This window comes from Pagrus major, chromosome 1, assembly GCF_040436345.1.
Source record: "Pagrus major chromosome 1, Pma_NU_1.0".
Lineage (NCBI taxonomy): Eukaryota > Metazoa > Chordata > Actinopteri > Spariformes > Sparidae > Pagrus > Pagrus major.
In genome coordinates this window covers 17,954,677-17,970,203 of record NC_133215.1, presented here as the reverse complement: position 1 = coordinate 17,970,203, position 15,527 = coordinate 17,954,677, and the positions used below count along the sequence as shown (strand labels likewise).

The window sequence follows — 15,527 nt, the reverse complement described above, 5'->3', positions numbered from 1 at the left end:
GAGAGAAAAGAGAGAAAGATAACAGAGAGCGAGGTTGGAAGGAGGCCATTTGAGGACCAACATCATTCATGAGAGATGAGCTGATCATCACAGACGGGCCAGACAGATAATGTTTCACTTTCTGGCCCCATAAAATCTTTTACGACAGCTCTCCCTGGATGACTGCTACCTGTTTTTATTTGGCTCTGTATTTGTGTGTGTGTGTGTAGTTGAATGCTTATAAAGTACAAAGTATGCATAAATGGGATTGCATGCTACCGATTGTGTGTGTGTATGTGTGCTTCTGTGCATGCATGATTGCATGTGTGAATACATAAACAGGACGATTATCGGGTGTGAAGAGTGTGTGAATAGGATTTCATGGTGTCATTTTCTTGCATGCCTGTCTGTGTTTGTGTGTGTGTGTGTGTGTGTGTGTGTGTGTGTGTGTGTGTGTGTGTTTGTGTGTGTGTGTGTGTGTGTGTGTGTGTGTGTGTGTGTGTGTGTGTGTGTGTGTGTGTTTGTGTGTCCAGAGTACCGTAGAGCCGTAAAGCTGTGCCAGGGAGTTTTGAGTGATAGCCTTGGACTACCACAGCCAGGAGACCAATAACAGTAGGCGGCTCAAGGAGGCTCCTGCCAAGTGACCAATGATTAGATCCAACTGAAGGAGACCAGAGCTGAATGGCCCGTCATTCCTCAGCTTCATTCGCCCTCAGAGCCCCATTCCCAGCCTCCCCCAGAAACAGGACGTTGTTTCCATCGTGAGTGTTGCAGAAATGCTTTGGTTTAGAGTTCTGGGCAGGGCTCCGTAGGAGGGACAACAACTCTGGGTGGAAATTTAAAAGGAAGCATTATGAAGTTATCCAGATATCCCCTAAGAGGAGACATTATGCTCATTTTCAGGTTCATAATTTTATTTTGGGTTGCTATTAGAATAGGTTTACATGCTTTAGTGCTCAATAAACACATCAGTCTACTCATACTGTCCAGTGCTGCAGCACTGTATTCCACCTCTGTCTGAAATGTTTTAGCTCCTGTCTCTTTAAGGCCCCACCTCCCAAATACCCAGTCTCCTCTGATTGGTCAGCCCGCACATGCCTGAGCCATAACAGCAACAGAGCAGGTGTATCACATGAGTTCTTCCGTACCAGCTAGCTGCCAAGCATAAATTAATGCAAATGTGACATGTGGCATGTGGCATAGTGTGAGGTCACAAAGTCATGAAATAAAAGGCGAGGCGTTTCAGGAGCAGTGTTTTCTGTGGGAGAGGGGAGCTTTTGTTCGTGTGGACCTTTTCAACACTCAAGATCTTTTACATGTACAAGAAGATATATAAAACACTGAAGGATAGGGAAAAACATAAAGGTATGCATAATAGGTGTCCTTTAATACTGGGACTTTCAAACTCAAACAGCATGAAACAACACATGAAATTCATTCTCTTTCCCCAAATCAAAGGCTGATGTATACATATTATCATTCTTGTTGGGTAGATACAAACCTGTAGCAGGGAGCGTGGCCAAATGTGTCTCCTGATGCATTTAATGCTTAGAGAAGAATTAAGTGAGTCAATCAATATGCAAGACAGTTACACAAATGAATATTTTAGTTGGGGTTTATACAAAAAGCAAGAATTTCCCACACTGGAGCTTGTTTATTTAAAACATGCACAAGCTTATGATCATAGAGATTCTGCAGGCACTTAAACTGGCAACAGACAAGTTTTTTGTTTTATCGTATCATAAAGAAGTAAATGTTGATTACGCAATGTAATGACTATAGAATAATGGCACCATCAACGTTTAACATTGCTTTCACTATGCAATTTTGACAGCCACCGGGCACGAAATCTCACGAGACAAAAAGAAGGCTGAGTTGTGATCCAGACAGGGTGGCAGCCTACTACCATTTCTATCGGCTTTCACGTCTCCATTATAGACTAAATTAACAAATATACTCACGTTTTATGCTGCGTTGTTGGTAACAGAAATGATACAGTTGTCTTAGAACCAGCCATAATACCATTTGGAAACACTGTGGGAGGAAAAGTTGTCTTTTTCCACAAAAGGAGAGTCATTATCCTTTTTTTATTTTTTCCCCTTCCTTCAGCATGTTACGTAGGTTTTTGTGCATATTGTGCATGAAAATTAAAAAGATCAAAGTCTGCACCAACAGAAGCTCCTCTCTCCCACAGGAAACACTCCTCCTGAAACGCCTCGTCAGTAGTCTCACCTTTAACTCTGTAACTGTGTGACATCACCCTTCATCACAGAGTCACACATTTGCATGTAATTAATTCCTTGCTGCTAGTTTTGCACAGCTGCTGTCTTGTTGTTAGCGGTGCTGACTCAGGCATGTGTGAGCTGACCAATCAGAGCAGACTAGATATATGAGGGGGGGGGGCCTTAAAGAGACAGGAGCTAAAACAGAACGTTTCAGACAGAGGGGGAATACAGAGCCGCTGTATGAGAAAACTGATGTGTTTTGAGCACTTAAGCATGTAAACCTATTCTAGTAGTAACCCGAAATAAAATTATGATCCTTAAAATAAGCGTAATACATCTCCTTTAAGTAAAGGCTTTGAAGAGACAGGACAAGAACATTAAACATATAAAAAATATTTATATTACATGTGATAATGCCCCTAGTTGAAAATCTTCAAAAAAACAATGTGTTTTTATAGTGTAGAGTGCTCTGTGCCACATGGATAGTTTCCATTTTTTATAACAGTGTCTGTTTGGGTCAGGCTCTTTGGTTGGTGTTTTGACCAAAGTTTCCAAATCCTCCCGAAGAGCTCATTGTGTTCCTGGTTCACCGTGACATTTTGCTCCCCTGCTCTGACCCTTTGTTATTTCTTCGCCTTAATGATACAGCGTCTGCTTGTTTTCATGCCTCCTTGCAGACTCGGCTTGTGTGTGTGTATTGACTTTTGTAGTATTGATCAGATAGAGCAGCGGGGTGGTCCTGCACTCAGTTGTCAGTACATCCTGAAACTGAAGAAAAGCCCCGTCTTTCTCGGAATCTGGCAAACAAAAGCGGTAAAAGTTAAATCGGCCATATTCACCGGCTCCGCTCAGTCTTTTATTTGTGGAAAAAATGAGTCCCAACGCTTGGCTGTGAAAGTCTGTGAGACCAATTTATGAGTAACACATCTCCCGTCTGTGTAATTCACAAACTGACCTCGGCTGTTTGACTTATTGATTTCTGTTAGAGTGGGGCTCCTAAAGTATCCCTCCCGTCCTGTTGGTGGTACTCCATCCAGAACACACTGTGTTCCGGCTCCGTGGCTCTGGCTCATCCTGTGGTCCTCCCGAGGTTGCTGCAGAAGAAGGTTAGGAAGGCTCTGGCTGACTGGTCTGCTGCTGGGTGCCCCGGGCGCCTGGATGGGATGGCTCCCACAGGACCCACTCCCACTGATCATTACTGTCTATGAATAGCTGCTGCATTGCAGATGGAGGGAAGAGAGGGAGGTGAAGGAGAGGAAGGAAGTGTAGTAATGGGTGGAGAAGAGCAATGGTTTGTGGAGAAATGGGAAAGGGGAATAACGATGTGTGTGTGTGTGTGTGTGTGTGTGTGTGTGTGTGTGTGTGTGTGTGTGTGCACATGTGGGTAGGGACAAGTGAGATTTCATTTTCAAGGACACTCAGGTCCCCCACTGTGGTGATCTGAAGTAATGCTGGCTATCTTTCTGTTTTCAATATCTGCTTAAACAACAAATCATCACTTCAGCTTACTGCAGGCGGGTTTATAAACAAAGTGTGATTGTTAGGAGGCAATAAGACGGAGAGAGACCGGAGGAGTGAGTGAAGACAGCCAGACAGGGTAGAAATGAAGATGATAAAGAGGATGTGTCCACCGCCTCATTGCATTTCAGAGTCTTTGATTAACATGTAATGATTGCTGTTGTCTGTGCACCCACTCTCAAACGAAGACATTTTTTTAAATTGCATTTATTTACTCCCTAGAGACGGTATGCTAACCTTGACCAAAAAAAAAAAAAAAATACTAAATGCCTAATCCCAACCTTAATACTAATCTTAACCAGAAGCCAAGTCATAACCCAAAAATATATGTTCGATGTACCTCATGAGGACGTACTTTTTGAGGTAAATCTTCATGTGGCTGTATGAACAACTGTATACACCATCAGCATGATCATATCTAATGACAGTTTCCTCCATATTACTCTTACCTAGCCTTCAACACATTTTTAAACAGATAATGCTTTTAAAAAGTGATAGGGACAAAATGGGCCATTTGAAAAAGTGATAGGGACATGCAAGTGCCCCAGTTTAAATGACACCTATGCTCATGAGGATGTACTTTTTGAGGTGAGTCTTCATGTGGCTGTGTGATCAATGGTTTTTACCTTCTGTGAGTAATACAATACAATTATGGCTTGTTTATTTACATGACTCTTTATTAAGAGTCGTAAAATATTTAAAAGGCCAAATGCATTTGGCAGTAAACTACAAGGTGAGACGTTTACTGTCTTGGTTCGTTCCACCAATAATCCATGGATACTCATTTTGCGAGATTATGAAACGCAACAAATCTTTACATTGTAGAAGCTAGAACAAGTGAGTGTTTGGAGTGTTTGCCTTGAATATTGATAATTGAGCAACGTTTCAGTTCAGGCTTCATCACTGGATGATTATCATGGCCAGAAGAATTCACGATAACAATATTATCGCTATTATGAAAAAGAAATGCTCTAGTTTATTGTATATTTTGTCTTTTTTTGACAAATTAAAATAAAAAAAAAACAAATACTATAACAAAGCAAGAACTGGATTAGATCTGTTTCAGGTCTAAACAGAAAAGTCTCTGTAGGCTGCATATACTGTATGCAAACAGATTGGCTGATATTATTGATTGACTGATGTCTGGCCTGTTGAATAATGCTTATGATGATGATGATGATAATCATCATTCCTCCCTGCTACAACATGCCTGTGGCCAGTGTTGCATTATTTGGCAGAAATGTGACATTAATTTGTCCTTGCGGTGAATGTTTGTGGTTTGGTTTGAGCACGAAAAGCTTTGGCACTGACGGTAAAACTCTGTAGACCTCCCTCCTTCCCTCCCTCCCTCTCTGTTCATATACTCTCTATACTCCGCTCACTACCTCCAGTCGCGGTTACCGGGCGTGCGGTTGCCAGGAGAGACGCTCGGTCAGTACAGTGCGCAGCTTTAACGGCAGAGCGGCTCGGGCTCTCCCCCGCCATTTCCTCGTGCCGAGCCCTGGAATGTCGAGCAGCGGCTCGGGCTCTTCCTCGCGGAAGGAGTTCGACGTGAAGCAGATCCTCAGGATCCGATGGAGGTGGTTCGGTCACCCCGCGGTCCCTCCGCCTCACTCCCCGCCGCTGGGAGACTACTTCGCCGGGAGGAGAACGGGCGGCAGCTCCGGGGACGGACCTTCAGTTAGCGGCTGTGGCAACCCGAATTCAGCCGGCGTAAACCCCGGCGCGGGGAGTCACGGTGGTCTCGTGGTCAGCGGCAGCGCTGGGTCTAACCTGTGTAACGGCAGCAACAGAAAGTTTGCTGATCCGGCGGGGAGTCGGGGCGGTCCCGGGGGAGCGGCAGCTGGAGCGACGGGGAGCTCCTGTCCCCGCTCCTTCAGTCAGCCAGAGTGCAGGAGCTCCGCCGCGGGGCTGTCGTGGGTCTCCCCGCCGCCTCATCGTCGCTCCCGGCCGTTGACGAGCATGGAGCCACCGGTCGAAGCCGCCGTGCTGGTGACCGAGCCCGCCGCTCATGTCGGGGCTGAGGAGGAGGCGGCGGCGGCGGCTGGAGCGGGAGCGACGGGCACTGAAGATAACATCCACCCGGAAACTGACTCCAGCTCCTGCAGGTATGAGGAGGAGGAGGCTAAAGTTTAATGTCTGCTTTGCGACCTTGTGGCTGAAACTAAACTTAAAAACACACTCTTAAAAAGTTAGAGCAAGTGAGGAGCTTCTTCACTGGTCGAGTTAGCTCACAGTTAAAGGAGGGTAAAGTAGTAGTAGTGTTTTGATAATTTGATGAATCATTGTGCTTTATCACTGCAACCAAGCATTACTTCCTCGATTAATCAAGTTATTCGTCTACACAATGTCAGAAAACAGTGAAACATATCCATTATTGTCCTTTAAATGTCTTGATATTCAGTTTACTAAGTAAAGCAATCAGATTCACCACATTTAACAAGCTGGAATCAAAGAATTTTGATTTTTTTTTGTCTTAAATATTACTCACATCAATTAATCGCTTGCGATTAATTTAATGGTTGACGACTAATTGATTAATCGTTGCAGCTGGAGCTATTAATCACATTTTAGCCACTTGGTTCTAGATAACTGGCTTTTCATTTTGTCACTCATTACTGCCGGGCAGCTGGAAATTGTGACTGTGCTCCTACTGAATATATAGAAAAGTAAATGGGTGATTCACCAAACAAGAGGCTGCTCAGACAGTGCAGTAGTTGAGGGCCACACATTACATACAGACGGGAAGAGGGAGAGTGAAAATGATGGCTTAGTACCTTTGGGACAGCATGTGGTCCACTGATTTCTCCCCTCCACCTCCTAATGAGGCTTCACTAACCAGAAGACACGCATACACAAATGCACACTCTTGTGAATAAGGGATTTTCAGAGTCAAATTAACAATGTGACTCCAGGGCTGAGCTCCGTATGTAGCTGCATACTGCACTTGACATTTATATTGTTTTGTCTTCAGCGACTGATTCTCCAGCTTTTACTCACAATCTTTAATGCTCTGCGTTTGTGCGGACATGCATGATGGAGTGTGTTGCATCAGTGGGAAAAGGCATTTTATTAATAGTTGCCATGGAGACAGCAAAACAAAGCAATTAGGGCATCATAACTCCTCTTTAAGCACATCTGCACAGACTCCCTGATTTGTGTTTTTATTATGATGCAGCAGTAAATGTGATGAAGTAAAGAGAGAAATACAGACGGTGTGTGTGTGTGTGTTTATGTGTGTGTTGATGTGTGTGTTTACTACACTGGCATAATGATGCATCTGAAAGCCTCCTATCATGCTCTGCGTTCCCAAGACACACATCAGAAAAAATAAATGATTCATAGGACACGCACGCACACACATGCACATGCACACTCACACTTTTAAAACAGCTTTCAGGAGGAGCAAATGCAGGCATAATTTTTAAAAAAAAAGAAAACGATTAATGTCTGATGCTCTTTCATTCTATGCCCCATTTGTTTTCGCCGTGATTGTGTATGTTTGCATGTGAGTGGCGGAAAGAAGGAGAGAATTATGGTTTTAAAAATATCTATTGTTATGCAAGGCGTGATGTCATATCTTCAGTGATGATAGAAGTCTGGCAGCGCTTACACAGGAAATTACTTCTGTTTAATAGTAATGTGCGCAAACACAAGCCTCATTAGCATAGAAGGAGGAATATGATGTGAGTATGAGCAGATCTTGAGTATGCATTGTTCATATAGCCATGTCCTTGCACATGCATGGTTGCCATACCAACACAGACATTAGTGTCTGCAGCATACATGTGCAGCTCCCTGCATGTATGTTTTTTAATTTGTGTGTGTGTGTCTTTCTATATGCTGTTCATCCCCTCCCTCTGAGAGCTCCTGGTTACAGTATGATACTCCAAGAGTGGCAGAATCCCAGATGGGATCATGGGAAGGGATGCGTATGGAATCCCAGAGTGGCTCAAGGCTCGCCTCCACTGATCTCCTCCTCTCCCTTTTTACTTTCTCACCCCACCCAGCTTCACCCCCTTTAATCCTGGTGTGCCTCCCTTACTCTCTCTCTGTCTCTGTCTCTCTCCCTTTCTCTCTCTGTCTCTCTCTCTCCCTCCCTCTGTCCCGTGTTCATCTCTGCCCACCCTTGTCCATTCATTTGCCCTCTCTTTTTTTCTCCCTCTAATGTGTGTGGGAAACAAAAGCGTTTGTATGTGTGTCACGGAGGGTGTAACATGTGACCAGGCAGGCTCCGTGGCTGCATGATCACGTCGTATATCAGCTTACAGAACTAAGTTTCATTTGCATTAGCCGTTAGCCGACGGGCTAATCAGGCTAGATAGTTAATCACAAGGGAGTGTGTGTGCAAATGAGTAAGAGAGAAAGAGAGCGAGGCAGGGAGAGAGACACTGAATGGCAGCTGTGTGAGTGTCCTTGCCTGGTGCAGGGGTTTAAAAAATCTGGCTGCATGGTGTTGATTCGCCCCAGACACACTCTCTCTTTCTCCTCTCTCTCTGTTTCTCCTCGGCCCATGTTGAGTGCCTGCCAGGCTCAATTAAGGGGACTGGAAGGCAGCGTTCCCCCACTTCAAAGCCATCTCCTTTGGCAGTATTTAGCCACACCATTCGTCTACATATACACTCACATGCGCGCACACTCACACAAGAGGACGGGAAAGCTAGCCAAAAAGCCTCCTTGGAGGGTTAGATCGGGATAGGGAAGAGAGGAAACCGAGACAGAGATGGATGTTGGGATGATGGGATGAGGTGGGATGAAGTGAGTGATGGATTAGTTTAAGATATATAAGTGAGGACGGGAGACAGATATAGAGGTGTAGAGGACAGAGGGAGGATGACACATCAGCAGCAGCACAAAATCCTGAATGTGTGCAGTACACACACAGTGAACGCAACTTATAGCAGCAAATTCTTATAACTTTTTTTAAGAGTTTATGAGATTATTTTTAATTCAATAAGCCCCAAAATCAAAGTTGGCCTCAGAGTGCTTTAAACCCGCAGTAGCTGTTTTTTTTTTTTTTTTTCTGGGATATTTGCTGGCAGCAGTAGAGGACACTGACATTTAATACCTTTAAGTTGATATTGTGAATTCATTGGCAAACAACAGGAACAAAATTTGCATCCATTCAGAGTCTTGTTCCTGCATGGCTACTCTTTTATTGATTCTCTTTTAGCTCTGTTTCTTTTCTAGTTAGCTAGATTAGCTAGTTTTGAACTTTGTCTGTCTGCCGTTCGGTGCTCAGCAGGTAGTGTACTGTCGATTTATCCTAGATTGTCTTGCATGAATCACTGAAAACTATGCTGATGAGAGTGAACCAAAACAATAAAGTTGTTGGACAGAAGATTCAAACAACAAGGTCATGATAACTGCTTTTATCTGATGATATTTTGATCCAGAAAAAACTGCGATTAACAATATTGCTGTCATTTTAAGACCATTGTATGCCACTGATAAAACAATAATATAATAGCATTATAATGCATATACACCCTTTCAAAGAGCAATTAACTTTTAATTCTTTATTTTTTAGACATTGGAATTGGAACGTGAAAAAATATTAAAATATCCTAATTAAGTAAAACAAATTAAAAAACACAACTAAAACAATAGATTAAATGGACTGTGTTAAAGCTGCTGTAAGCTTTGTTGTCGTTTTAGCCAACTTAGCAATCCCCTCCCTCCTCCCTATGTCACCACACTTGCACGACTCCTTTCTTTAATGAGGCAGCCCTCTTTGCCTCTTTCTTTTCTTGAACTGCATGAGTGGGAGAAGGAGAGACACGGGTTACTGACCAAACACAGTAATGAATGTTGTAATATAGAGCTATTTGATACTTATTTTAATAAAACTATGTCACTTACAGCAGCTTTAACATGATTGCATGTGAACACAACAGGCAATTTCAATGTCAGCGAAAATGGCCATTGAAATCAATGATATAACATTAGATATTTACCATAGCGTAAATATCATGACAGGCTTAACAATGGGCTGAAAGACACAGAAATGCTCCAATGTCATAACCGATATCAAAATATTGATTAGAGCCACTATAAACTCCACAATAAAACCCTTTAATGGGAAACACAAAGATAACAGAGGAGAAACAAAGGTGCAAATATGAATTAGATTTTGAGCAAATTCCAGAAAGAAGACACACTACAGATACAGACTTCAGACTTTAATTTTAGATAATTTAAAATCATGTTGTGTAGTCACATTTTCCAGTGCCTTGCGTTCGCTCTGTTTATTCCTTCGAGAATATGCATGTGGAAAATTGCAATTTAGGACGGTTTGCAAGAAACCCCCCTCCCACGCACACACACACACACATTCCCTAGAAGAGTGTGATTTCTCGACAATGTAGAGTCGAAAAATTATTCATCCTTGGAGTATCAGTTCATTTCTTATCGCTTTGTGCTGTAGGGCCAGTTCTGCCATTTCTGCTGTTAAATTAAAAATGGAAGAAGAGCTCTGGCTCTCATAAATTAAAAGCTGGTTTGGGAGCCCTGATGGCTGATGATTCACTGGGTAGCCATACTTCGGTGCTTGTCTTTGATCAACACGCATACGCTCACACACCTCATCAGCTCAGACTGGAAGAATAAGACATAACAGCCTTGGGCTTCAACACTTCCATCAGCGGAGAGCTCGTGTTGAAGCCATCCTGGCTCAAAACCCAGCTTCATTTCCCATTGTTGGTATAGATACAAGGAAACTGGTTGCCATTAGGGAGCAGAGTAAATTACTGCATATCCTATGGGCTCGTCTCCCACAGCTATTTAATTGGCAGCTTCCCTTTTAAGTGGGCTAAATTTATCTGGCCATTTACTCCTAGTAATTGGACCATTAAAGAGCTTTTGTCTGCTTCTGGCGACATGCTAGTAACCCTGTTGGAAAAGTGAAGGAGAGATGCGAAAACGTGTGAGGGAATGGCACAAGGAAAACACGGAGCAGCTGGCATGGCTCCCTCTACACATCTGTCTCTTTGTCTTGAACAAAAGAGAATGAGCATCAACACATGCACTCAAAGCCTCTGTCTCCTTCTCTTTGTGTCTGTTTGTCCTTGTGTATGTGTTTGTGTGTGTTCATATGAACGCTCGTCTTTGTCTGCTTGTCACTCTGTGGGCACAGGACGTCGAACAGCAGTGCCACACTGTCCTCATGCGTGTCGATGGAGCCATGTGCATGTCCAGAGGACTGTATGTTCACCGCTCTGTCCCACGCCGACATCACCTTCCGCAAGATGGAGGGCTACCTGAGGTCCCGACAGCTGTGTGATGTCATACTGGTGGCTGGAGAGAGACGGATACCTGCACACAGGTAGGAGCAAAGATGCACATGTATTGCATAGAAGATGTTGAGATCTACATCATAAGGCAGAAATATAATTAAGAGTTAAATTTGATTCATGTTGTTTAAAGGTAATGTTTCTTTGCTGCGGATATTCTGCCCAAAATTTGCTGGGCAACTGCATACACATGATAAATGTTAACACACAAACACTCACACACATGTATTCTCACTTCATCTATATACAAGTTACTGAAAAATGCAAACTCACTCAGAAATGCATACACACTGATATACAATGAAACATGAACCCATCTAAAGCTGAAAGAATCCATCGATTGGTTGATTAGTTGACAATCAATCTGCAACTATTTTGATAAAGTATTTTTAAGCAAAACTGATCAAACCATTCTGGTTTCAGCTTCAGTAAGCTGAGGATTTGCTTTCCTACTTTTCTCTAATTCATTCTAGGGAAAGTTGTTTTGGACTGTTGATTTGTCAAAACTAGCAACTTGAAGACATCACCTTGGGAAATGAGGAATTGGAATTGCTATTTCCAACTCTTTAACATTTATAGACAAAACAATCAATTGATTCATTGGAAAAGTATTTGACAGATTAGTCAATAAAGAAAATAATTGTTAGATGCAGGCCTAAATCCAACATGTACATCAAACTTTTCACTATGCATACACACACACAAGCATTCCGACTAAGGCCTTTGCACACCAAGTCAATTTTTTCTTCCGAAATTGCAGCACGTTTAAAAAAATTTTATTGGGCGACGGATTTAAAAAAATGCATATTAAAAAAACTGACTTGGTGTGCAAAGGCCTCGACTCTTGCGTGTTGCATGTGTCATGCATGTTGCTGAACATGCATGACACATGCAATATGCATACTGCACATATGACACACACGACACATATTGCACATATGACACACACATGACACGTATTGCACTCACAAGGCACTGTTAGGAAAGAATCTTTCACACACATACACACAGCAAAGCCACAGTCACGCTCATAAAAGTCCCTTTTATTTTTGTAGTCTCTCTGTGCCACACATAGTCAACTGAGACTCTGAATCATGCATCACACACACACACACACACACACACACACATGCCTGTCACCCACCTCATAACCTCTTACTTTTACACTGCTCTCTTGCTGTTGCTCGCTGGGCATGAGGCCACTGGTGCAGCAGCAGCAGGGTCCATCTGCACGAGGATGAGACAGAGGAGCGGTCCTCCACCAGCAGAAAGACTCCTTTTCTCTCACTGTCTTCCACTTCTGCCTCATTTCATGTAGTCCTCAAGGCACAGATGGTGACAAACAAAAGACCCTGCTGTACGCGAATCCTAATGGTGCATGTGAAAGAGTGTGTCAGCATCTGAAGTTGTGTGTTTTGTGTGTATGTGTGTGTGCGTGCCAGCAAGGGGGTGGTAGAGTAAGACATCGTTGTTTGGAAGTGGTTGTTTTGCTTGCAATTGATTTATTGTATGTGTAGGATAAAAGAGCTTTTCTGGGAACAAAACATACACCCTCTCTCTCTCCCTCTCTCTCTGTCTTACATGTACACACAAACAAAAGCTCTGCACATGCCGAATAGGCCACTTGTATTGTATGTAGCTGCATATTTCTTGTGGAGTTTGTTGCAAGCAGCGCAGTTTCAGCAAAATCTAAGCTCTACTGTATATGCACTTTAAAAAAGTAGAGCATAATTATACTTTATCTTTTGCTCTGGGGCTGCTGTACCCTACAGAAATACATTACCCTGCAAATCTATTTTTGTACCCCCATATGAACACTACCTTAACTGATTTTAGGAAGTATACCTTTAGTTCAGATACTTTCATTTGCTGTTAATTTAGATCCTGTGCATCCGGGACCCATTGTGTTCATAATATGGTTCTTGTTTGTTTTTAGTACGACAAGACAGAGACATGCTGGCGTCTCTCTGAGGCTGCATTTAGCTTTGAGCTAAATGAAAACGTCAGCATGCTAACATGCTCACATGACAATAAGGGCTATACCGAATGTCTTTTTTTAGAGAGAGAGAGAGAGAGAGAGAGAGAGAGAGAGTGAAGTCCCACCCCTTATGGTGTGCTCAGTGGGACCATATATTGGGAAAAAAAATTGTACAGTAGTAAATATGAAGAGACAAATAATTTTATTTCATTTGAATTGTTCCAAATGGGATCTTATCCTAAAAGAAAATTTTGCAAGTCAAGAAGGTCGCAGTTTTTCGTAAAGATAGCAAAATACCATTTGGTTTTGTGTAGATCTGCTCAGTGAACTACATCATCTCACTCTATATACATCACCATCACCAATATGGCCATCACTATTATCAGACTTCATTATCAGACTACTTGACGAGCTGTGATTTTCTAGAGTTGAACAATTATATTTTAAATTGACGAACATGATTCATGGCACAACTCAAACAGGATCAAAAAAATATTTTTCTCTAGCCATTAACCACCATACATATTTTCTCTGAAATAAGGTCCCATGGTGGTCCACCGGAAGGGGCATGTTTTTTGGAAATGTCACATGCCAAACATGCCAAAAGAAATCCTTCAAAATCCTCAATCTATACAAAGCGATTCATTGGATTAAATTAGTTAGTCTTTTGGAAATGAATACAACTATATTTTTTCAATCAATCATGACTTTTGAACTTTGACATTTGAAATGTTAAAATCTAATTCTACGAATAGAATAATACTAATGATATTAGTTTAGCCTTATATTTATTTATTTATCTGCAACTGTGCAGAAATATCATGTTTGAACAGAACAAACAGACTGGTTGCACGCTAACATTTACAGCTGAGCTGGATGGGATTTTCCATGAGTGCTGCAGGAATTTGGCCACAAACCAAAGTGTTGGACAAATTAAAAATTTTGCCCAAATTTCATGATAATCCATCTGATATTTGAGACATAAACTCAAACCCACAAATGTGAACCTCATGGCAGTCATGCAGGAAAAGTCAGGCGATCCTCAATGTCAGAGGTTTCATCGCCTGGGACTCATGAATGTCTGTATACCATTTTGTGCCCATCCATGGTGTAGATGTAGAGATACTGTGTTTCCCTGGATAACTGAAAACCTGTTGGTGGCGTTTGAGGAAAAGTCAGGGGATCACCGAGGTCATAAGGAAACATCTTCCAGGGAATATAAATTTTGAATAGAAAAATATAATGGAAATCCATTTAATAGAGTTATTTCAGTCTGGACTAAAGTGGTGACTGACTGCAAACTGACATTCTGCCATCCCTAGAGCTGCACCATTAGCAAGGCATGGCTCTAAATGTACTTCTCCTATACCTCTAGTTGTGAGTCGGTGTAGAGAAAAGTCGTAACAGTTGAGCAAGTCTCCCATACCCAGCCTCCTGTTGTTTTCCCCTCTCTGTTTTTCCATTACTGTATCTCAGCACCGAGCAGCACATCCACACTCAAACACAAACAGACTCACAGTGTTCAGTTTCCAGCTCATGCCCTTCTTTCCTGAGTCCAACTCGTCTGTTTCCTGCTCTCTTCACTCTGGCATTTTGTCTACTCGGTGCTCTTTCCATTACAGTGTGACACACTCTGCCTGCCATGTCTCTGTCTTCAGCACGGTGTGTGTGTAAATAACCTGCTGCTGTATATAGCCTGTGTCACTCACTGCGAGTCAGACAGAGACCCACATGAAAAATTTAGGAGTCAAAATGCTCTGTGTGTGTGTGTGTGTGTGTGTGTGTGTGTGTGTGTGCGCGTGCCCACAGAGAGAGATAAGACATACCCGACTGGCAGAGCAACTTCCTGCTGACTATGGTGTGTTTTGACATCTTTGTCTGTAAAACACACACACACCACTCTTCTCTCCTTCAGGCTATCTGTCAAGGTCCCAGTGTCACACTCAGTAATGAGATTACCGAATGTACATGTGCATAACACATACACATTGAGTACACAAGTACACATGCATACAGATCTAAGTCAGTTGACCCTGAGGTAGAAAAAACACAGAAGGACACACAAACACACACACAACAGTGGATGCAGACTGTCAGCAGAAAATTGTAAACAAGACACAAAGCCATTTTAAAGCCATATGGAGCTCTAATGTGAGCTTTAACATGATCCGTTCACGTATCCTCAGCCATATTAAGATCAGGACATTGCCCTGCAGTGATCTGGAGGACTACTGCATATGTCACTGTCATTTTGCATCCATTAGTCGGTCACCACCTCATTTATGAAGACATCTCCAAGAGCAAAGAACAAAAACTTCTCTGCATAAAATATTAAGCAGCGAGTACTTCCTGTTACTTTTTTAATGCCTTCAAGTTTGTGTGTGTGTTTAACTTCACAGTGACATGAAAGGGTAATGGATTGTTGCGGTGGCGAATTAATTAACTGTCTTTTCACCAGTGACCTTTAGATAATTCCTCTCCGTCCTTCATTTGGCTCGCTCTCCATTATGCCAGACAGTATATCTTCTTTCTCAG

The 15,527-nt window shown here is 42.5% G+C and overlaps 1 protein-coding gene across 1 annotated transcript in view; it reads left to right on the top strand.

The window, feature by feature from the left end:
• The first annotated feature begins 5,228 nt into the window (after positions 1-5,228).
• Positions 5,229-15,527, top strand: part of klhl5 (kelch-like family member 5) — a 29,960-nt gene continuing 19,661 nt past the window's right edge. Inside the window, exons 1-2 of the mRNA XM_073472893.1 lie at positions 5,229-5,830; positions 10,858-11,046. Of these exons, the coding sequence (XP_073328994.1) occupies positions 5,229-5,830; positions 10,858-11,046 (791 nt within the window). The remainder of the gene's footprint in view (positions 5,831-10,857; positions 11,047-15,527) is intronic.